Genomic DNA, 24,571 nt, shown 5'->3' with positions numbered 1-24,571 from the left:
TTACAAAGGCATAGTATTTGCAGATTCAGCAACCTTAGTGTCAGCTTTCAGCTTTGATTGCATTGAGCTGAGGGCCTCGAAGCCAGAGAACTTCCAGCGCTTCTCCAGAGTGGCACCCACACCACTAAACTCCTGCTTGAACATGTTGGGCAGTCGCAACATCAGCCGCTCCAGCTCACTGGCTGAGATCTGAGAAGGAAGGATAAGGTATTTACATTTACATTTTCAGCAATTAGCAGACGCTTTTATCCAGTACTGTGACAGTATATTGTTTAAGCAATTGAGGGTTAAGAGCCTTGCTCAAGGGCCCAACAGTGGCAACCTGACAGTGGTGGGGTTTGAACCAGCGACTTTGTGATTACTAGTCTAGTACCTTAACCACTGGGCTACAACTGCCCTATGCTACAACATTTAACATATCTACATACTGAAAGCAAATTATGTATTTAATGTAAACAAATATATAAACAAATTTGATGCCTGCAACACACTCAAAAAAGTTAGTGAAGATTGTAATTGTTTTGCCAGCCAAGTTTTGCTTGATACAAGACTTTAGCTGCTCAACAGTCATGGTTGCCATCATCTGATTCTCGTCTTCATGATGCAACATACATGTTTTTTTTTTTTTCTGTTTTATTTATGCATTTCCTCCTATTTTTTCCCAATTTAGCATAGTCAATTCGTCTTCCGCTGCTGTGGATCCCTGATTGCAGTCGAGGTGGGTATATTGCTGCTCACTCCTCCGCCGACCCGTGCACAGCCCTTCGTGGAACCCTTTTTCACCCATGCATTCTGCACAGGCACCTCTCTACCTGCTAATCAGGGTCCTTACACAGCGTTTAAAGAGCCCACCCACATAGTCCGGTCATCCCACCCTAGCAGAAACGTGTCTGCTGCAGGCACTGCCAATTGTGCCCGCTAGATGGCGCCCAGCCGACCGGTGGCAGAGCCAAGATTCAAACCGAGGTGTTCAGAATCTCAGTGCTGGTGCTCTAGTGGAATATTCTGCTGCCGCCAATAGACAACTTTTCGCTAATAGGCATTTTTCTGTGACCTTTATGATGTTCAGACTGAAAGTATCTATTCAAAAATATTAAACTTCAGGTACAGTAAAATGGTTGAATGCAGTGTGGGTCACCTAGTAAAGGAAACATTGATTGGCTGTAGGATCACAATACCCTCCCGGTGGAAGTAAGGTTTTAACCTTTTTATAAAATTAAATCAAAACAAAATTATATATACACAAATGTATAGGTTTTAACCTGCACAAGAAAACCTTAAAACAAAATAAATGTTTTCCTTACTCACCTTTGCATCAAGCCTCTGAATGTACGACCACAGATACTCAATGTTGGCCCCAAATGGGTGGACATGAAGGAAGGTTGAAATAACTCCTGTGGAGTAACAGAGCACAGAGGGCTTGTGACTTAATATCGCTTTTGCCACATTTGCAAAAAAGATGACAGGCCTGGTAATGGAAGCAGCCTGTACAATCATAAAACTCCTGCTAGAAGCAGTAACACCAGCCATCCCTCCCCCATTTATGTTGATTACTTTGGAGAGGTTGTCTAGAAGTAACATAGTGAAGCAGAGGCAGAGAATATAGTGCATTGCCTGGAGGGTCCCAGGCCAATATTTATTTCCTTGATTTATATGGCGGAACACTGCCAATTACAGAGGAACCTAATTCAATTCCCTTCACAAGCCCTACTTTCACAGACACTCACTCGTGAGTGGAGGGGGTGGGCTAGGTTTTGAAATAAGACGCTGTATAGAGGAGCTGAAAGATTTAGCTGAAGGTCTGCAACTCTCTCACCTCCATGCTGTTACAGTCTGTTACTCTCATATGAATAAAAAATCATCACAGTATAAATAGATGCTAATGATATGAAAGGAATATTTGCAATGCTAACATTTAGGCAAAGCCGATCCAAATTGATAAATTATTAAAGATGCCCTCTCCAAAATGAATTCCCTAGTGTGCTAATGTATTTTCTACTCTGTCTCTGTTCTGCTGGTTGTGTGTTTTGTATGTGCAGTATGTTTTGCTTAGCAGTGCAATAGAATGCATTTACAGACATAAGATTTATCTGAGTATGCACATAATATTAAAACCACCTTCTTGTTTCTACACTCACTGTGCATTTTATCAGCTCCACTTACCATATAGAAGCACTTTGTTGTTCTACAATCACTGACAGTAGTCCATCGGTTTGAGAGTGTCTAATAGAGTGGACAGTGAGTGGACACGGTATTTAAAAACTCCAGCAGCGCTGCTGTGTCTGATCCACTCATACCAGCACAACACACACTAACACACCACCACCATGTCAGTGTCACTGCAGTGCTTAGAAGGATCCACCACCTAAATAATACCTGCTCTCTGGTGGTCCTGTGGGGGTCCTGACCATTGAAGAACAGGGTATGTAGAGAAACAGATGGACTACAGTCAGTAATTGTAAAACTACAAAGTGCTTCTATATGGTAAGTGGAGCTGATAAAATAGACAGTGAGTTTAGAAACAAGGAGGTGGTTTTAATGTTATGGCTGATCAGTGTATATGTGTATGTATAAAAAAAAGATTTGTGTTAATATATTTATGTCAAATCAGTGAAGCAACAAAAACACAGCTCCATCAAACCCCAGCTCAATACCTCTCAGGGAAAAAAAACATAACAGAGAGATAGAAGCTTTAACCCCTAGCAATAACTCCCACTATTTTTCTTTACTTCTCTCTTTATAATAGACCTCACACATTTATAGTCAACTGCTGTTTCTGTTTCAACTTACTAGAGACAGCAGAGTGAAATCCTAAATACGTAACTGTGTCTGTCCACAGTCAATAAAGATTTACCACAGACTTAGCAGCTGCTATGCAAAAAAAAGAACTTAGAACTGGCATCATTAGTTTATTGCTGATTACATGGACAAAGAAGAGGGCTTTTGGCTGGGAATTAATTAATACGGAAATTAATATTCATTAGATGAGGCCACATTTCCCATCTTTAGCTGTGAGGTTTTGGAGGAACCTGTGCCCACTATAGACTCAGATTTCTATTTCTGGCTGACAGGATTGAAACCCAATGAAAGATACAGGTACATGTTGTGTAATCTGAGATGATTTTCTGCATTGTGCTTTCTGCAATAGTCTGTGTTCTAGAATAATCTTGTATTCTATGAATATCTAATGTTGTTTATATTTTTTAATGATCCAGCCTACAAAGCAGAACAATATAGTTGCTTGTCATTACCAAGTAACAGAGCTTCTTTCTCTGATCTCAGAGGACCTCGCATCATCCCCTCATTGCTCTTTTCTTGAAGGTGATAGAGTGCTGCAGTTCCATTCACTGCCTGTAACATGAACACATGCACACTTAATGATGGCATGGAACCATTAAAAAGAAATCAATAAGCCAAAGCCACATACGTGCTGAAAATTGATACTAAACATACAAAGCATTAGGCTTCACTCAGAGATATAAATGTTTATCCATGTTTCCCTCACTTCACTTTGCAGACTGCTCAAACTTAAAGGATTTAAAGAAATGAGGTCACAGCAATGCATACATACAGCTTCTATTTAGATGCTGTTTGCAGTATAAATGGTACCTATATTAATTTTATTTTTTTACATTGATTCAGATAAATTGACTTTACTTAGTCTTTGATAGGCTTGCCAATCAATATTCCCTTTAAATGTGTCAATATATGCACCTCAAAATCAATGTACCGCAGACAACATTGATCTGCAGACCACCTCTGTGTAAGCTACATTACACAAGCTCTGTAAAGTCTCCACTTCCTACAGACTGCTAAATGAGCTAGACATTCACAATATTATCCAGAAAATATGCTACACGCCTACCAGGCATAAAACCATTTCAAACAAACAACATATTTTTACAACAGTCCTCCTATAAGGAGGCCTGCAACTGCAGTTTTATCCAATACATAGATGCTTATGATGAAGTTTAATTTACAAATAAGGCAGAATAAGAGACTAACAATAAAATAAACAATAACGTAATTGTGTTTTAACAAATCGGTATTTCTTATTTTGAAAAGTTTAAAGAATGAATCTCTAGGAACTGTTTAGTGGTGTATTATATCCACTAGGAGGCTAATGTGTGTGTCCACTCAAAGGCCACTCAGTTTTAATTAAAATGTCCCCAAAATCCCTGAATATTAGGTTACAGTGAATTGGTCAAACTAATAATATAGCTGTTTGAAGAGCTAATTTATGTTAAGACGTTCCTTTACCCTGTGTTTGGTCACATGCTTTCCCAGTCAAATTAAAAGATGCTCAAAACACAGTGTCTGTTTTACATTCTCATATTTAGTAACATATGTTCAATCGGCTAGTCCAGTCCAGGATACAGTACCCCACTAACAAATAAACCTTTTATTTACCTTTTCTGAATGGTCATTGGTGAGGTTTGTCCCCTCCACAGAGTCTGTGCTGTTTAAAAGCTAAAAGCAAAATAAAAATATAGATTTTATCTATTATTTTTCAGAAATATTATATTAAATACATAGAGGGTGAACCAAATAATAAAAAACAACAAGGAGTTTGACTTGAAGTTACTAAATCATAAACACAAACCCAGCTACACAGGTTAGTTATATTAGGTTGATCACCACCTAGCAGCATGTATTACAATAAAAGACTTTCTATTATAATAAACACTTTAATGTGAGACTTTTTTGCTGCAGTACCTTTCAGATTCTGTTGATTGTGTAGTTACTGTATTAGGATTTTAAAATTGATCTATACCGTATCATTTCAATGTAAAAGTGCGACTTTTTAGATAAGTCCAATCCACTATTATCAACTATGAAAACGAATACAATGTTATGGAATGATTCAATTTAAATGACTTAAATTGTCGTCAGATCTGCCAACACCCCTGGACCTAAAGGAAACACTGCATTAAACTACACTAGGAGTGCACATGCGAAAAAACTAAGGGTTTTTTGTCTATTCTACAAAGTATTCTGGCAAAGTTTTTGGTATTCTTTAAAACATGGAAGAAATAATTACATTGGGGTAATAATTTAATTAGACTATTCAGATTTAATTAGTCTTACAACTGTTTTCATCTTATAATCAGTCAACCGACCAGTTGAAAAAAAGCAAATTACTCATTTTGCTGTTTGGTGCTACTGTGACTATCACATTAAATATGGTGAACAGAAGGAAAGGCAGAGACTGCTCTGAGAAGATAAGAAAGGTAATAGCCAAACATGCTGAATGTAAAGGTTACAAGAACATCTCTAATGAGCTTGAGACTCCTGTAACCACATATGCCAATATTATTCATATTAAAAAGTTTAATGCCCATGAGACTGTAGCCACCTCTAAATGGGGTCGTAGGAAAAAATATACCAGTATTGAACAGACAGATTGTCTGATTGTCAGAATGAATGAAAGAACACACCCAAGTGGACCCTCAAGCTCAAGGTACAACAGTTTCAAATCAAACCATCAGTTTGTGTCTGAATAAAAAAAGACTATGAGGTAGAAGGCCCAGGTGGACCCCTGCTGACACAAAAAGCCAGAATGGACAAACCAGTCCTTCTGAGAACGTGCTTTGGAGAGATGAAACTAAATTAGAGCTTCTTGGTAGGTCAGACCAAGTCTAAATTACAGAAAGAAAAAAGACTTTTAAGATAAAGAACCCCAAGCCTACAGCTGGAGTTTCACTGCTGTTTTAAGGTAGCTTTACTGCCTTAGTCACTGGGTGCCTTGAATCACAATGAAGTCAGAAGACCTTAGATTTATTCTGAAATAGTAAATTTAGCCCAGTGTTAGAAAGCTGTGCTTAGAGCCAAGAATGGATAAGAAGAAAACAATGGTGTGAGTCCTGTGCTAAATCCTACTGAATAATTATGGTAAAAGCTAAAAACTTAAGAGCTGAAACATATATGTGTTACATCTCTCTAAATGCCAATGTTTGTGTTAATCTCACCTTTTCTCTAAGTCTAGAGATCTCTCCCTCCAAGTAGTGCTGCTCGTCTCTGGCTTGCTCCAACTCCAGCTCCTTCCGCTTCAACTCATTCTGGAGCCTAAGCAGTTGCTGTAAAGACAGAGGCCATGGTCTTGTTAAGAACAAACAGGCAGTGAATTTTTTGTAGTTTAAGAATGCAAAAAAGAAAGATCACCAGCAAGAATACAAATTTTTTAATGGAAACTATTTTGGGGTTGACTGTTAGCTGTAAAAAATACAAACCACATATCTGCTGCATCTGATAGAGAACTGAAAGTGCACTTATCACTGCAGTTTATTAAATACCAAGTCCATGTGTGCCCTTGTCTTAATAAATGGAATCAGACCATATTAGATAGGTGGTTCTAATGTAGTGGCAGATATTTTTGTAAGATTCATGAAGTTTTATGTGTTTTTTTATTATTTTTTATTAAGAGTAAACCTGCAAAGAAGTCAGTCAATGTTTAGTGTTTTAACTCCTTCTTTAAAATGCTAAATCTAAAGGCTTTGAAAACAGTTTTAGATCAAATCAAAAATAAAGATGAGTGGTGAGAATGTTAAAAGTAAGTAGGAGTAGATAACATGGCTGTGTAGGCAGTGTATGTCTTTTCATGCTTTATAAAGACTAACTAAAGAACCGATGGCATGCTCTTCAGGGCAGATCCTCCAGAGCTGTCAGCACTGCTATAATTATACAAGCATTAGATGTTCTGTAGTCGTGTAAGAATATGCTACCTGCTGCATGCTGTGCATGCTCTGCTGGAGTAAGCTGAGCTGTTGATCATGACCATGCTCATCTTCAGGATGTTGCACCCTTTCTTGATCCTTTTTCAACAGTTCTACCTCATTTCTGTAGGCATCCAACTGCCAGCGCAGACTGTCATTCTCTTCTCGCAGGCCATATGAGTGTGTAGCCAGGGCTGCAGATATAGTAAGAGAGAGACATTTAAAAAGTTGCTTCACTTGTCTTAAAGGAAGCAAGTGCAAGCCCAGGTAGGCAGATGCATAGCAATAAAAAGCAACTCAGCCAGTGGTTGGCATTGGTCATAAGTAAATCAGTAGAACATGGTGGAAAACAGTTGCTTTTTAAGGAATGTGTATCTAGAGTTCAACATATATGTTTAAAAGCCCAAAGCATAAAGACTACTATTATCACATACTCCTTAGATTAACAGCAGGGTCTTTTTGAAAACATTGCTGTGGCATTTTACTGTAAAAAAAACAAAACTTTTTAAATATTATTATTTTATTTTAGTTGTTTTGTTTACTATATGCTAGGAATGCCTTTACCTAATCTTAAAACTTGTTCTTTCTAATCGTTCAACAATTAGACATACACTGAGAATGAGGAGGGTGGCCGGCCAAGCAACATCTGATGTTAATGTTGGCACTGCTTGTATTAGTAAATGCCAAATATTACTACAAGGTGGTACAACACAATTTATCTAATTCATACATTTGGGATTGACACACACAAAGAAAACATACTAAACAGACTCATCTTGCTTAAATAATAATTGTTCTTGTAAGACAACATAAAGATGGTTTTATCTTGATCAGTTATGGTAATCAGTCTATAGCCCTAAGTGATTGAGAGACCAATGGGTATGTGTCTCGTGTCCAGTAATTGATTTGCACACTGTCAAGGTAATTTTCAGGTGTCTGGATCTATCATGACCCTTATCAGGATGAAGTGGTAAGTAAACATGAATTACATGATAAAAACAGCTAACATGCTTCTGCCAAGACACATGATCTAAAAGGTGCCTCAAGCTGGCAAATGTTTCTTAGATTGATGGGTAGATAGGAATGTAATATCTTTCACCCAGAGATCAGAGTCAATTACATTGTTATGTACCCTCAGCCACATCACTGCTGGTAATTAAAACAAGCAATCCCCAATCATTGGGTAAACACTTGTAGTTTTACCTGTGTTATCCATTCGAACTTTCTTACAGGGGTTTTCCTCCAAATCATCATCTGACATCTCCATCTCTTCTTCTCTTCGAATTCCCATAATCTCCTCACTGTGAGCATTTCTCAGCTCCTAAAAATCCCATAATCACAAATACAACAAATCACCCAATCACACACACCCACAAACAAAAACAGAATAGAGAAGCAAGAGACATGCACACATCATTAGTGGCAACAGAAGTTCAACAACATGAAGTTTACCAATGGTACAGTCTATATTGTCTGTACAATGTAAACTAGTAGAGTAAATATGGCATCTTTAAGCTCAAAACAAGCTTTTAATACAGCTTTGTGGTGAAGTGACAGTTGCTGACTGATTTATTTCAGTACAGCCTGCTGTGCACTCTGAGGCTCTGCCATTCTACAGCTAAGTTGATACAAGGTTGGATGCTCCATTTGTCTGGGACTGAAAAGGCTATGTAAAAATGACACAAACGTGCTGGCTTACTGATCCACTGATAGTCATTATAGGGATCAGCGGTGAAGTAGTTTAATGCCACTGGTGTGAAATCTTGCAGCTCAGAGTCAATAAATATCTTCAGTGATGCTGCAGTGAACTGTCTGCTTTAGCGTTAGAGCATTAGAGATGTGCAAAAACAAAGCCGTTTGGTATAGTCCCATGATGATAAGCCTAAAGCTTTGATACAGATCATTAGGCTATATCTAATACACTATATGGACAAACGTACTGGGACACATGAGCTTGCTGTACATCCCATTCTTAAACCATGGGCATAAGTATAGTGTTGGCCACCACTTTGTGGATGTCACAGCCCACTTTCCACAACATTTTGAAGTTTGTTGGTAGGGATTTGTGCCAATGAGGTAGGAGCATCTGTAAGGTTAGGCACTGAAGCTGGACAGAAAAGTTTGGCTCACACTTGATTTCCTCTTACAGTGTTCTGCAGTGTGAGGTCAGGGCTTTATGCAAGCTACCTATGTTCCTTCACACCCAACACCGAACAATGAACGTATGCACCAAGGGTGGCATGGTGGCTCGGTTGGTAGCACAGCAAGAAGGTCCTCACAGCAAGAAGGTCCTGGGTTTGATTCCCAGGTGGAGCAATCGGGGTCCTTTCTGTGTGGAGTTTGCATGTTCTCCCTGTGTCTGCGGGTGCTCTGATTTCTTCCTACAGTCCAAAGACATGCAGTCAGGTTAATTGGAGATACAAAATTCCCCGTGGTATATGTGTGTGTGGGAGTTTGCCCTGTGATACACTGGCAACCTGTCTGGGGTGTTTCTTGCCTTTTGCCCAGTGAATCTGACCCACTGCGACTCTGAATAGGATGAAGCGGTGATAAAAAGGACAATGAATGAATACATTTATGTGTCAGACAGGTGTACCAAGTTCCAAGATTTCACAATGGTGGCATCAAAATCTATTTTGGACAATCACTGCACCAAAGTCACCTTGATAAAGTGTCCAGCATCTTACCTTGACTTGTTCTGTGCATGTATATGTTAAGTTTCCTTTCAATGACTGGGCTTACAGAACTGTATGAATATTAAAAGGCTCTGATTTACCAAGACTGTTAAGCAGCTGAAGTGTTACACTAAGTTAGAATCAGCGTGTATATATACAGTACAAAAAACAACATGTTAAACAGTTTAATCATTAAATATATAGTTTTTGTACTGAGTGTACTAAGTCTGATTTTTTTTTGGAAATGTTTTTAAATTTACCAGTAGTACCAGTACCGCCATTTATTAGTTTAATAATATAAAAGCATTAAAAATGTATCTGTTCAGGTTAGAACTGTAGCATGTTTGTCTTCACATTTGTACCCTGAAGTGGCACATGCACACTGAGGGTGGGCAAATCTCAATTCTGTGAGAAAGAAAGAGCGCTGTAGCTCCACTCTCAATTCAAATCAAGTGTCAGCTGTTACAGATGAGTTTACCTTATAGCTTTAACAAACAGAATTAACCAAACAACGTCTTTTTTACTTTGCTCTGAAAATGTTGAAAGTTCCATCTACAAACCCCATTTCTGAAAAAGTTGGGACGTTTTGTAATACTGAATCTTTATTTAACTGACAAAAGAAGAAAGAAAAGATTTCCAATGTTTTTACAGATCAACTTCAACTGCAAAACGCTCCAAAATATGTTCTTTAGGGTACTATCTAACTATTATTCGTTAATTATTAAAATTTGATTATTGTAGATTATTAACTAACAGTCGAAAAGAGGCTGTTGGCACATTTATAAACTTAAATCTTTGGTAAATCAGAGCCATAGTTTACATATTTCAGATGAAGGGAATTGTTGGGGCCTCACAGAAAAAACACAGATTACTCAATGTATATAAAATATCATTTTAGAGTTATAGAAAATAACCATTAAAATGAAATTTTACAATTAAGCTAATAAAATTAAATGTAAAAAGTTACAAATGTAAAATCTACTACTGTCAAAGCTATTATACCAATAACGTCTCTTTATTAGAGTTTGGTAGGTAATCAAAAATTAAGCTGTCAATTATTATAATAATTGTAACTCTAGAATTATTTGTTAACATGGTAACATGGGAGGTTCTAAAGTTTTTAGCAGAGAAAGCTGTTGTTCTTTATAGTGAAAAATCGGAATACAAAATCTGCAATGGTTTATCTGTGAGACTCCAAAAACCTGTAGCAGCCACAAGTCCCAAAATTCACATTAGCAGCTATAGCTGCAATGCAGTCTGAGGAGTCGGCATGACAAGAAGATAGGAGACATACCAACCTCACACTGTTTTCGCCAAATGTCTATGTTCTTGCGCTGTGCTTTTGAGAAATGGTCCCATGCCTTTTGACGGGTGGCAGCGATGAATACGGCCATTATCTGCTCAACTTTAGTGGACAGGGAAGTCAGACAAGACAAGCCATTTACGTACAGCCATATGCCAGCTAGAGCCACACATCAGAAACCTCCCATCATCCTTCCTAGTGAGGTTACTGATAGTGCCTGCTCTATTGTACTTACATTTTATGACCTGTTGATACAGATCCTTCAGGACTGAGGAAGGCAACATAATACAATGGGTGAAATATCCAACTTCTGTTTTTTTTGTGATGATGTTGACAGGTGGCGCCATTAACAATTAATTTTGGAATAAAACGCCAATTTATGAGTTTATGTAAATCATGAATTTTGGATTGTGGGTGCTAGATACTCAGTAAAATTCCACCTCTTGTAAAATGTTGCCTTTTGATCTGACTTTTAACTGTTTATCAAAACAAGCTTACAAACCAAATAGCTGTAATATTTAATATATAATGTACACTACCAGTCCAAAGTTTTGTTTTTGTATATTCTTGCTTTTAGAATATTGGTTAAGAAAAATGCCTCAATTTTAATACAACACATTAAATTATGCAGTGATCCAGAAAGTGTTACACAAATTAAAACTCTTAATTTGTATTGTTAAAATACTCTTTTAACTCTTCAAACTCTTTTAACCATTGTTTAACCCATCTTCATTCACTTTCTGCTTTTATCATTTCATCATTAATGAAGTGTACTTACATACACATGCTTTTTCTCTTCAGGTAAAATTGAATTGTCTATTATCAGGTGTTATTTAAACTTTTGACTGGTAGTAAATGTTTTTAATAACAGATCCATGCACATATATTTGGGTTTCATTAAAACAAAATCCTTTACCCAGTCAACTGTACATAAGCCTTTAATTGTACACCGGCATGTGAAAAAGACTTTTACTAAGCCGCCTGTTGTAATGATAACTGGTGGCATTTTTGTCACACTGTCATGTGAAAAACATTTTTACTACACCACCTATTGTTAATGATAATAAGCTTGATAAATAGTCTGTTTGTAGGTAGATTGATATTGGCATATTTAGCAAGTCCATATATGGAGCTTGGAGCCATATATGATCTGAAGATGAGAATACATAACTGAGAATGCATTTTTTTAATGCATTTTCTCCCCATTTTCCTCCCGATTTAGCGCACTAAATTTTGTCTTCCGCTGCTGAGAGATACCAGTTTGCATCCAAAGAGAGCATGTCGCTGTACACGCCTCTTCCGACACGTGTACAGCCCTCTTCTTCTCGCCCCTGCTTTCTGCACAGGCGTCTCTTCCGCCAATCAGGGTCCTTACACAGCGTATGAAGACCCACCCACCCACCAACACATAGTCCGGCCCCCACCCTGCAGATACGGTGGCCAATTAGTATCTGCTGCAGGCCCTGCCAATTATGCCCACCAGATGGCGCCCAGCCGACCGGTGGCAACACCGAATTTCAAACCGAAAGGTTCAGAAACATGGTGTTGGTGTGCTAGCGGAATATCCTGCTGTGCCACCTGGGCGCCCTCTGAGAATGCATTTTTAAAAGATAATAATGAATTTTGCCTAATGTGACTGCAGGCCACGCCCACTAGTTTTCTCTTGGAAAATTGGTCCTACAGTTGTGTTCATAATACAAGCAAATAATTCTTTGTTGTGGGTAACAGCACACCACTTAGCTTAATTGCAAATCCTGGTGTTTGTATTTTTATAAAGCTGGAGCTTTTTGTAACATCATCTTGACTTTGACTGTAATAATCCTCATTATTAACAGTGTTTATGTAACGTGTTTATTACACATGTAACATACAGCTACAGTATATGCTTTTGAGAACTCTCATAGCAAGAAGTTTGGGCTTATGAGACTGGTGATCAATAGGCCTGGCCTTGTTACTTGTTCTTATATCACATGGCATGGGCATTTGTTCATCTGTGGCAGGTCATGGTTGGCCAGGGTGCTAAGGGGTCACTCAAGAAAAATGCAGCTCTTGGCATCAAATCCCAGCATGTTTTAAATTATGTACATTCTTGGAGCAAGGTTAAGCCAATTGTGCCCTGCCAAAGCAGTGGTAAGCCAAATACACAAAGTTAAAAAATTAAAATATGATTATTATACATACTAGCCAAATTGGGAGTTGTACAGAGGACATGATATATTAAAAGTGAATTAATCAAACTAAAAACTGACTGCAGAAAGATATTCTATTTTCTCATCAAGATATAAATTACACAATGTCTATTCAAAAGATAACTGCACACTTAATAAATGTGTATGTATGATATTTCTCATCAGGTAAATCTGAACTTGGCCTACCTGTAGATTAGGTTGAACAGTTCCATCTAAGACAGGCTTCTTTTACTGAGACTGTACTTACCCTGGGCCATTCTGTGAGTACTGGTTCCCTAATATGGGAGGCTAGATCTGACATTTCTTATACTTCATCTAGCTCCTCTGAATGACTGACCTAAATAAGGCTCTGCACAAAGAGGCAGAAAAGGTGTTGCCCCCACCTAAAAGCTACAGTAGTCTGTGTGTTATTACAGTTTGATGTGTGCTAGATGAAGCCATTTACAGTGGCCCTTCTTGAAAACCCAGCCATTTTTAGATCATGAAAGGACCCCCGATCAGATCAAAGACTGTGCACGCTTCCTGTAGAATCCCATATAATCTTAGACTGAACAAAGAATGACTGTTGTCATGGCAACACTACATTAGCATCTTTAGGTAAGCAGCGTGTGTATAAAAATCCTGCGTGTCTTACATTGGGTGAGGATGACAAGCAGCGAGTTCTTGAAGTGCTCTTTGGCTTGCTCCATTTCATCCTCATGTTGGGCCTTTTCGTTCATCAGGCACCGCACGTGGCTGTTGGTTGACTGGATCATGGAATAAAAATGATTGGCTGTCCGCCGGTTCACCTCGCCTCTTTCTATCCATGTAGACAGCACTGCTATGACATCAGTGAACTTGCTGTCATCTGTGGAAAAAAGGTAAAAAATGTTAACATAATAAAGGTAATCAGTTTAGACATGCTGTTTGTAATGGTTATACTGATGTATTAGTCCCTGCTGTTCCTCAAACAGCAATTTCAACTCACCTCTCAAGCTGCCTAAACAATGCAAACTTGATTTGAACATAATGATAGTCATCTAGAAACAGTTTCTTGGACAGTCAATATACAATTTTGTAACATATGTTTCGAGCTCATACATGATGAGGGTTGAGTACCCTTTGTGTGGCCTATTTTGGCTGACAGTTGGGGCATGGAGGCGCAATTTCCCCCAATTTTCTCCCCTAATCTAGTCGTGTACCCTGATTGCATCCTCCACTGATTCAACCCTCCACTGCTGACTGAGGACGCTTCTCAACTGACACACGCCCCCTCTGACACATGCTCAGTACAGACTGCATTTTTCACCTGCACGAGTCAAGTTCATATATATAAATCAGCACTGTGCACGGAGAGCCACACCCTGATCAGAATTATTCCTCAGCCCTGTGCAGGCCCCATCAATCAGCCAGCAGGGGTCGTACTTGCAACAGTTAAGAGGACCCATGATCCGGCTTGGCCCAAACCCTATGAACAACAGCCAATCGTTGTTCATGCAGCCGCCCAGCCCAGCCGGGTGGCAGAGCTGAGTTTTGACACAATGTATTCGAAAACCCAGCTCTGGTGTGCTAGCGTATTTTACCGCTGCGCCACCTGAGCGGCATCTGTCAATGCCTGCAGATGAGGCATGGAGGCACTGTTGCATGTGATCTGTCAATCTCTCTTAATTGACAATCAGCTGTGCCCCGTGTCCCTCTGCACCGCCTAGTTTGGCCTGCAGATGATGCATGGTGGCGCAGTTGTATGTGATCTGTCAATCTCTCCTGATTGACAATCACCTGTGCCAGAGGAGACACAGAGGCACAGTTGCATGTGATCTGTCAATCTCTCTTAATTGACCATTACCTGTGCCTCGTGTCCCTCTGCACTGCCTAGTTTGGCCTGCAGATGAGACACAGAGGCACAGTTACGTGTGATCTGTCAATCTCTCTTAATTGACAATCACCTGTGCCTCGTGTCCCTCTGCGCTGCCTAGTTTGGCCTGCAGATGAGGCATGAAGGCACAGTTTTAATGTGATCTGTCAATCTCTCTTAACTGACCATCACCTGTGCCTCGAGTCCCTCTGTGCTGCTCAATTTGGCCTGCAGATGAGACACAGAGGCTCAACTGCATGTGATCTATCGATCCCTCTTGATTGACAATCACCTGTTCCTCATGTCCCTCTGCGCTGCCTAGTTTGGCCTGCAGATGAGGCATGAAGGCACAGTTTCATGTGATCTCTTCTGACTGACAATCACCTGCACTTGCTTTTCTCCGAAGCCATACATTAGAACAAATTTGTTAGTCATAGATTTAAAACAAGCTCTACACATAAGGTATAACTTTTATTTAATTCACTCAATTTAAAGATACTAGGCATGGCCAAAATATGGTCATGGTCATGTTGGTCTCACTGTGCATGCAAACCAAAAACTGACCACTGAGCTACCACTACTATGCATATTTTTACAATCTTATTTGACTGTGATGAAACATTTACATTCAAAGCTAGGTCAAAGCCTATAAGTAAGTAAGCAGCACAGCTCACCTAGACATCTTAACCTTAACTATTATTCTGAGTAATACGGCTCAGGCAGAAGCATTCAGTGTGGCCTCTTGTGAACTGCTTAAAAATGCATTACCAACATTGCAAGTATAATTGAAATCTGTCAGCACGCGGTTCAGTAAAGGTCAGGCCAGACCACTTCAATAATGAGATCCTGTGCATTACCCTTACATTACTGCCTTAGCACAGGGAATTATTCTAACAACTCACTGTATAAAGTGTTTACCACTTGGTCATATTAATTTCAGTATAAATCTGCATTTATTATATACAGAATTATAAAAAGTGTTTACCATTTAGTGGTATTAATTTCATTATAAATCAGCATTTATTATACATAAGCAGAAACATATTCCTTACTTCAAACAGGATGTATTGCTCCCAAAATATCTGCAATTTTAATTCTAGAAGCAAAACATAAATATTATATAAGGGGCCTGATTTTTAAGCTTTTTTGTAAGGAAACCCTGTGAGACTGTTGACTTCTTGAGCAGCTGTCTAAGTGAAAGCAGAAAATGCTATTTGGGCCACACCCTGCCCCTTCAGCTGATTAGAATATCGGGTAAAATATCAGTTCTGGTTTTACTGGATCTTAGTGCTGCCTTTGACACTGTAGATCATAGAATACTGCTGGATAGGTTGGAAAACTGTGTTGGACTTTCCGGAACAGTCCTTAATTGGTTCAGGTCTTATTTAGAAGACCGGAGTTACTTCGTCACTATTGGCAGCTGTGAATCTGACAGGGTGGCTATGACATGTGGAATCTCCCAGGGATCAGTTCTCGGACCACTTCTGTTCAACCTTTATATGCTGCCATTAGGCCAAATGCTACAGGCTAACAACATTGATTACCATAGTTATGCAGATGACACACAGATATATCTGGCTCTCTCACCAGATGATTACAGCCCAATAGATTCACTGTGTCAGTGTCTGGAGGACATCAATAACTGGATGAGCCAGAATTTTTTACAGTTAAATAAGGACAAAACAGAGATTGTGGTGTTTGGCAGCAAAGAAAAGAGGTCTAGTGTCAGTGAGCACCTCAGTTCCCGGGCTCTAAAAACCAAAGACCAAGTCCGAAATCTTGGCGTTCTAATAGACTCAGATCTTACATTCACCAGCCATATTAAAACCATCACCAAAACAGCCTTCTACCATCTTAGAAATATAGCCAAAATCAAGGGTCTAGTGTGCCAACAAGACCTAGAGAAGCTGCTCCATGCTTTTATCTCCAGTAGGGTGGACTATTGTAATGGTCTCTTAACTGGACTTCCCAAAAAGACCATTAAACAGTTACAGCTCATTCAGAACGCTGCTGCTAGAGTTTTAACTAAGACGAAGAGAACTGAGCACATCACTCCAGTTCTAAAATCTCTACACTGGCTTCCGGTTAGTTACAGAATAGAATTTAAAGTGCTGCTACTGGTCTATAAATCACTGAATGGGTTCGGCCCAGAATACATCTCAGATATGTTTAGAGAATATAAACCTAGTAGATCTCTTAGATCCATGGACTCAGTTCAGCTAGTTGAGCTCAGAGTCCAAACTAAACATGGTGAAGCAGCATTTAGCTGTTGGGCTGCATATAACTGGAACAGACTGCCAGGAGATATTAGATGTTCCGCAAATGTAGAAATGTTTAAATCCAGGTTAAAAACGTTTCTTTTTTCTTGTGCTTATGATTGAGCTCGAAATTTTTGCTATTACCCTATTTCTTTTAGTTTTTCATGCTCTTAATAATTATTTTTATAGAGTAGTGAACATTCTAAATTGTAGTGTATATTTTACTATATTTTCTTTTAGTTTTCATGTTTTAATTGCTTATCTCTCTTGTTTTAATTTCGTATTTCCCAAATTGTAGGGTATATTTTACAATATTTTCTTTACATTTTTCATGTTCTTAATTTTTATCTCTCTTGTTTGAATTTCATGTTGTCTTAATTGTAACTAAATGTTTGCAAGAAGTCTTTCTGAGGTTCTAGATCTCAGGAATGTTTTAATGCTTTTAATTTTTCCTTATGTAAAGCACTTTGAATTGCCACTGTGTATGAAAGGTGCTATACAAATAAACTTGCCTTGCCTTGCCTAGAACAAACCAAATTCCCATATTCCCATGGCAGGCATCCCATCTGAAAGAAGTAAAAATAATTCTTCTAGTTTAATGAGACTGCACATCTGCCACTCATTATTACAGCTGTGACGGGACTGAAATGTGAAAATCTCCACACTCTTCTTTAAAACCCTTTACCATCCCCCTTCTGTAAATCTGTAGGAGTTTCCAAGTTACCAGCTATTCAGAAACAACACAATCAAAATGACTTAGTGTAGGGGCCGCTCAGGTGGCACAGCGGTAAAAACACACACTAGCGCACCAGAGCTGGGATTTCGGACACATCGTATAGAATCTCAGCTCTGCCATCCGGCTGGGCTGAGCGGCCACATGAACAACGTTATTGTTCATATAGGAGGGGGGTATTAAGCTGGATAGGGACTCCTCGTAACTGATACACGACCTCTGCTGGCGCCTGCACAGAGGCGGGGAAAGATTGTGGATCAGGGTGTGTCTCTCCGTACACAGGGCTGATACTGAAATATGCACTCATCTAGTGTGGGTGAAAAAATGCATACAGCTGCTGTCCACATGTCGGAGGGGGCGTGAGTTAGCTTAGTTCTCCTCAAATCAGAGCGGGGGTCGGCATTAGTGGAGAGAAAGCGTGACGCAATCGGGCAGTTGGACGTACTAAAAAGTCGAGAAAAAGGGGAGAAAATGCATAAACAAAAAAAATGAAATAATATGTATATATACAGTGTATCACAAAAGTGAGTACACCCCTCACATTTCTGCAGATATTTAAGTATATCTTTTCATGGGACAACACTGACAAAATGACACTTTGACACAATGAAAAGTAGTCTGTGTGCAGCTTATATAACAGTGTAAATTTATTCTTCCCTCAAAATAACTCAATATACAGCCATTAATGTCTAAACCACCGGCAACAAAAGTGAGTACACCCCTTAGTGAAAGTTCCTGAAGTGTCAATATTTTGTGTGGCCACCATTATTTCCCAGAACTGCCTTAACTCTCCTGGGCATGGAGTTTACCAGAGCTTCACAGGTTGCCACTGGAAGGCTTTTCCACTCCTCCATGACGACATCACGGAGCTGGCGGATATTCGAGACTTTGCGCTCCTCCACCTTCCGCTTGAGGATGCCCCAAAGATGTTCTATTGGGTTTAGGTCTGGAGACATGCTTGGCCAGTCCATCACTTTTACCTTCAGCCTCTTCAATAAAGCAGTGGTCGTCTTAGAGGTGTGTTTGGGGTCATTATCATGCTGGAACACTGCCCTGCGACCCAGTTTCCGGAGGGATGGGATCATGCTCTGCTTCAGTATTTCACAGTACATATTGGAGTTCATGTGTCCCTCAATGAAATGTAACTCCCCAACACCTGCTGCACTCATGCAGCCCCAGACCATGGTATTCCCACCACCATGCTTGACTGTAGGCATGACACACTTATCTTTGTACTCCTCACCTGATTGCCGCCACACATGCTTGAGACCATCTGAACCAAACAAATTAATCTTGGTCTCATCAGACCATAGGACATGGTTCCAGTAATCCATGTCCTTTGTTGACATGTCTTCAGCAAACTGTTTGCGGGCTTTCTTGTTTAGAGACTTCAGAAGAGGCTTCCTTCTGGGGTGACAGCCATGCAGACCAATTTGATGTAGTGTGCGGCGTATGGTCTGAGCACTGACAGGCTGACCCCCCACCTTTTCAATCTCTGCAGCAATGCTGACAGCACTCCTGCGCCTATCTTTCAAAGACAGCAGTTGGATGTGACGCTGAGCACGTGCACTCAGCTTCTTTGGACGACCAATGCGAGGTCTGTTCTGAGTGGACCCTGCTCTTTTAAAACGCTGGATGATCTTGGCCACTGTGCTGCAGCTCAGTTTCAGGGTGTTGGCAATCTTCTTGTAGCCTTGGCCATCTTCATGTAGCGCAACAATTCGTCTTTTAAGATCCTCAGAGAGTTCTTTGCCATGAGGTGCCATGTTGGAACTTTCAGTGACCAGTATGAGAGAGTGTGAGAGCTGTACTACTAAATTGAACACACCTGCTCCCTATGCACACCTGAGACCTAGTAACACTAACGAGTCACATGACATTTTGGAGGGAAAATGACAAGCAGTGCTCAATTTGGACATTTAGGGGTGTAGTCTCTTAGGGGTGTACTCACTTTTGTTGCCGGTGGTTTAGACATTAATGGCTGTATATTGAGTAAATTTTGAGGGAAGAATAAATTTACACTGTTATATAAGCTGCACACAGACTACTTTTCATTGTGTCAAAGTGTCATTTTGTCAGTGTTGTCCCATGAAAAGATATACTTAAATATCTGCAGAAATGTGAGGGGTGTACTCACTTTTGTGATACACTGTATATACTGTATATATATATATATATAAATTAATTATTGTAGCACCTGCTTTGTAAAAAGAAATAAGGCGGAAGGAGTAATTAATGTAATTGTTTAATTTATTCACCAAAATAATAATAATTAAATAATAAAACACCTTCAGCAGATTACACAGCTAGTCAAAAGACACCAAATCCACTGGGTTTGTTCTGGGATATGTAATTAGATAACTGCAATAATTCAATCAATGTGTTCATATTTACGTTTATTCACACAGAATCACACACTGAGAAAAATATAATGAAATTAATCCATTCGATTAAAGATTCAGAGGTGGTGCTTAGTGGCGCTTAGTCAGTTAATAGCTCAGTATCCTATCCGCTGAGACACCACTTCCCATGTGATGATGCCAATTCTGCCATTCTGCATGCAAAGCTGAATACTATTATACAACATACACCGAACAGCCATAACATTAAAACCACCTTTGTTTCTACACACATTGTCCATTTTATCAGCTCCACTTACCATATAGAAGCACTTTGTAGTTCTACAATTACTGACTGTAGTCTATCTGTTTCTCTGCATGCTTTGTTAGCCCTCTTTCATGCTGTTCTTCAATGGTCAGGACTCTCCCAGGACCACTACAGAGTAGGCGTTATTTGGGTGGTGGGTCATTCTCAGCACTGCAGTGACACTGACATGGTGGTGGTGTGTTAGTGTGTGTTGTGCTGGTATGAGTGGATAAGACACAGCAGCCATGATGGAGTTAAACACCTCACTGTCACTGCTGGACTGATAATAGTCTACCAACCAAAAACATCAAGCCAACAGTGCCCAGTGGGCAGCGTGACCACTGATGAAGGTCTAGAAGATGAACAACTCAAACAGCAGCAATAGATGAGCGTCTCTGACTTTACATCTACAAGTCTCTGACTTTACATCTACAAGGTGGACCAACTAGGTAGGAGTGTCTAATAGAGTGGACAGTGAGTGGACACGGTATTTAAAAACTCCAGTAGCGCTGCTGTGTCTGATCCACTCATACCAGCACAACACACACTAACACACCACCACCATGTCATTGTCCGTGCAGTGCTGAGAATCATCCACCATCTAAATAACACCTGCTCTGTGGTGGTCCGGTGGGGGTCCTGACCATTGAAGACAGGGTGAAAGCAGGCTAAAAAGGTATGTAGAGAAATAGATGGACTACAGTCAGTGATTGTAGAACTACAAAGTGCTTCTATATGGTAAGTGGAGCTGATAAAATGGACAGTGAGTGTAGAAACAAGGAGGTGGTTTTAATGTTATGGCTGATCAGTGTATGTCAACCTGGTACACTATCATTTATGTTTTTGGGGTTTTTAACATATAACTTAGGTAAAAACACGGTTTGGGATGAATTCCAAAATAACCCAGAAACTACCAAAATCTGATAATGATCAGACAGAGTTCATGTAAGTTACACTGGAAAAGAGCTTGTACTATTGTGTTTGTATGGTGAAGTGGCTTTTTTTTACCATAAACAGCCTAGTGCAGAGGTGCACCCTGGTGTTTAATAGTGTAGCATCTTAAACACAAAGGTCTCAACCCTCCTGCTTGCCGTTCACATTGAAACAGAAGCCTGATTTTTTATTTCCTGTTAATATTACTGTAGCACAAAATGAGATGAAGCTGCACAACTGAGCAAACCAGACTGTTTAATTTCAAAGTGGAGTGTTCCTGTGCCAAAAAGAATACTGAGCTGTATCTAAGATAGTCTGTCTGCTGCTTTTTGGGCTCAGTTAACATACACGAGCGCACGGTGCAAGGAACCAACACCACAGAAAAGAGAGAACAGAAAATGCTTGACTGTGTGCCAAGATTGCTGATGAGGTGGGGGTTGCAGTCGACTCACCATCATCTAAATGAAACAGCTGAAATATTTCAGAGGCATGGGAAGGCAGTTGCTTATATCCACTGTTGGTTTGATATATACAGTGTAAAAGAGTAAACAAAATAACATTAGTACTACAGCTAAGTAACATAAAGCTTCTGGTTTTTGCATGGTTTTGAGTCTTGAATAAACAATAGCCTGCCGCTTATTTTTTAATACATTTGTCCCAATTTTCCTCCCAATCTAGTCATTTCCAAGTACCTGATTGCATTTCGCTTCCTTTACTACTGCTGACCTTCTTTACTGCACAAGTGTCCAGTAACCAACCACCTCTTTTTCTCCTGCACAAGGCGGGTTCATATGGAGATCTGTATCGTGCACGGAGAGTCACACACTGATCTCCATTATCCCCCGTCTCATTGTGCAGGCACCATCAATACCCCAGCAGAGGTCATAATTGCAGCAGTCATGAGGAATCCCCTCCGGTACTCCCAACCTCAGACAAGCCAATCATTATCCATTATCCATTAAAAGGATTTCAGGCAAAGTAAAAGCATCTAAGTTAAAGCTGTCAATAACAAATTATGGAGGCACATCTGTATTTTAAGAAAAAAAAAACTCAACACTACACACAAGATATGCATAGCTGTTCTGCTGTAAATAATAAAATGCTAATTTTCGCTCATTTATGTCCATATAATCCAGCTCAGGAAATGTTTAATATGTTTATTAGAAGTCATTCTACATACACTGATCAGCCATAACATTAAAACCACCTCCTTGTTTCTACCCTCACTGTCCATTTTATCAGCTCCACTTACCATATAGAAGCACTTTGTAGTTCTACAATTATTGACTGTAGTCCATCTGTTACTTTGCATGCTTTTTAGCCCCCTTTCATGCTGTTCTTCAATGGTCAGGACCACCAGAGAACAGGTATTATTTAGGTGGTGGATGATTCTCAGCACTGCAGTGACACTGACATGGTGGTGGTGTGTTAGTGTGTGTTGTGCTGGTATGAGTGGATCAGACACAGCAGCGCTGCTGGAGTTTTTAAATACTATGTCCACTCACTGTCCACTCTATTAAACACTCCTACCTAGTTGGTCCACCTTGTAGATTTAAAGTCAGATACGATCGCTCATCTATTGCTGCTGTGTGAGTTGGTCATTTTCTAGACCTTCATCGGTGGTCACAGGACGCTGCCCACAGGGCTCTGTTGGCAGGATATATTTTTGGTTGGTGGACTATTCTCAGTCCAGCAGGGACAGTGAGGTGTTTAAAAACTACAGGAGTGCTGCTGTGTCTGATACACTCATACCAGCACAACACACACTAACACACCACCACCATGTCAGTGTCACTGCAGTGCTGAGAATGATCCACCACCCAATTAATAGCTACTCTGTAGTGGTCCTAGGAGAGTTCTGACCATTGAAAAACAGCATAAAAGGGGGCTAACAAAGCATGCAGAGAAACAGATGGACTACAGTCAGTAATTGTAGAACTACAAGTATTTTACCGTATTTTATTGTATTTTTATCGTTTTTCGTTTTCATCTTTTTACACACCTTGTGGATCTATTTCTTTTATGTTACTTTTGATACTTTTATTTGTGCTTTTGATACTTTTTGTTCTTTCTACTGTACATCGCGTCTGCGGCCGGTGGTGAACGGTGGATGAGTTTTCCTGGGATCGGCACGATGTTGAACTATTCCGTTGACCAGCTGAGGAAGTTCAACAACTGCACTACTCCATCGTGTATTTCAGTCATCAAACAGCTTGGACTCCTTCGCCGGCCTCGTTATATTCACAGGGGCTCCCGGAGAAAGCTTGTTTATCTTCGAAACGGTAACGCTATTCCATCCTTCTGGTCAGCCGTGCGCACTGTCGCTCCGCAAACACGTCATCAGAGCGCTGCTGCCTTGCACACCAGTAGCGGTGTAGTCTCCATGACAACGCTGTCCACGGAGTGGGATGGGAAACGCGGAGTGGACTTAGCAAATCTCCGTTCTCTTCCTCGTTCCTCACAGCCAACTACACAACAATACCACTTGAAAATGGCATTGCTTAATGTTCGTTCACTCAACACAAAAAGTACTGTACTCAGTGAATTTATATCTGACAGTGAACTAGACTTTTTCTGTCTCACTGAAACTTGGCATAAACCCTTGGATTATTTTACGTTAAATCAGACCACGCCAATGGGATACTCGTATATTGATGAACCTCGTATGGAAGGGCGAGGTGGTGGTGTTGCTGCAGTCTATAGGGATGATATTAAAATAACCACTTTGTCTTTTCCTGCTGCTCTTTCTTTTGAACACCTGGCTTTCAAGTTGTCAGGGCCTACTCCTCTGGTCACTGCTGTAGTTTATCGTCCGCCAAAGCCAAACGCTTCCTTTCTCTCTGATTTTTCAGATTTTTTAACCCAGCTTAGTGCCCTCTCATCCTCTGTACTGCTTATGGGTGATTTTAACATCCATATTGATGACAACAACTGTAAATTTGCCAGGGAATTTTTGGAATTGTTACAGTGTTTTAATTTCACACAACATATACATTTTCCAACTCATAAAAAAGGTCATACTCTTGACCTTGTCTGCTCTACTGGTGTCCTAGTTCATCAGCCGTCCAGCCATGACCTTACTGTCTCTGATCATTTGACAATCATCATGGACATTGAGGTCACTAGGCCCATCACTAGAGCTAAACGTAAAATATCCTTCAGGAATCTTCAATATATCTCTCCCTCTGCTTTCTCAGATTCTCTTGTTAAAAAGATGTCTGTCTGTCCTGTACTGTCTAGTAATTCATCTGACCTTGTCGATTACTATAATGACATACTCGCCTCAT

The 24,571-nt window shown here is 39.9% G+C and overlaps 1 protein-coding gene across 1 annotated transcript in view; it reads right to left on the bottom strand.

Annotated features, from left to right (window-relative positions):
• enox1 (ecto-NOX disulfide-thiol exchanger 1) overlaps window positions 1-24,571 on the bottom strand; it is a 40,430-nt gene continuing 15,859 nt past the window's right edge. Inside the window, exons 6-14 of the mRNA XM_063006684.1 lie at window positions 13,515-13,727; window positions 10,687-10,793; window positions 7,917-8,034; window positions 6,723-6,907; window positions 5,970-6,077; window positions 4,411-4,470; window positions 3,252-3,351; window positions 1,309-1,394; window positions 1-189 (exon numbers count right to left, since the gene is read on the bottom strand). Coding sequence (XP_062862754.1) covers window positions 1-189; window positions 1,309-1,394; window positions 3,252-3,351; window positions 4,411-4,470; window positions 5,970-6,077; window positions 6,723-6,907; window positions 7,917-8,034; window positions 10,687-10,793; window positions 13,515-13,727 — 1,166 coding nt within the window. The remainder of the gene's footprint in view (window positions 190-1,308; window positions 1,395-3,251; window positions 3,352-4,410; window positions 4,471-5,969; window positions 6,078-6,722; window positions 6,908-7,916; window positions 8,035-10,686; window positions 10,794-13,514; window positions 13,728-24,571) is intronic.

The sequence above is a fragment of the Trichomycterus rosablanca genome, chromosome 12, assembly GCF_030014385.1.
Source record: "Trichomycterus rosablanca isolate fTriRos1 chromosome 12, fTriRos1.hap1, whole genome shotgun sequence".
NCBI classification, from domain to species: Eukaryota; Metazoa; Chordata; class Actinopteri; order Siluriformes; family Trichomycteridae; genus Trichomycterus; species Trichomycterus rosablanca.
The sequence above is the reverse complement of the archived record's forward strand: the minus strand, read 5'-3'. Positions and strand labels throughout refer to the sequence as shown.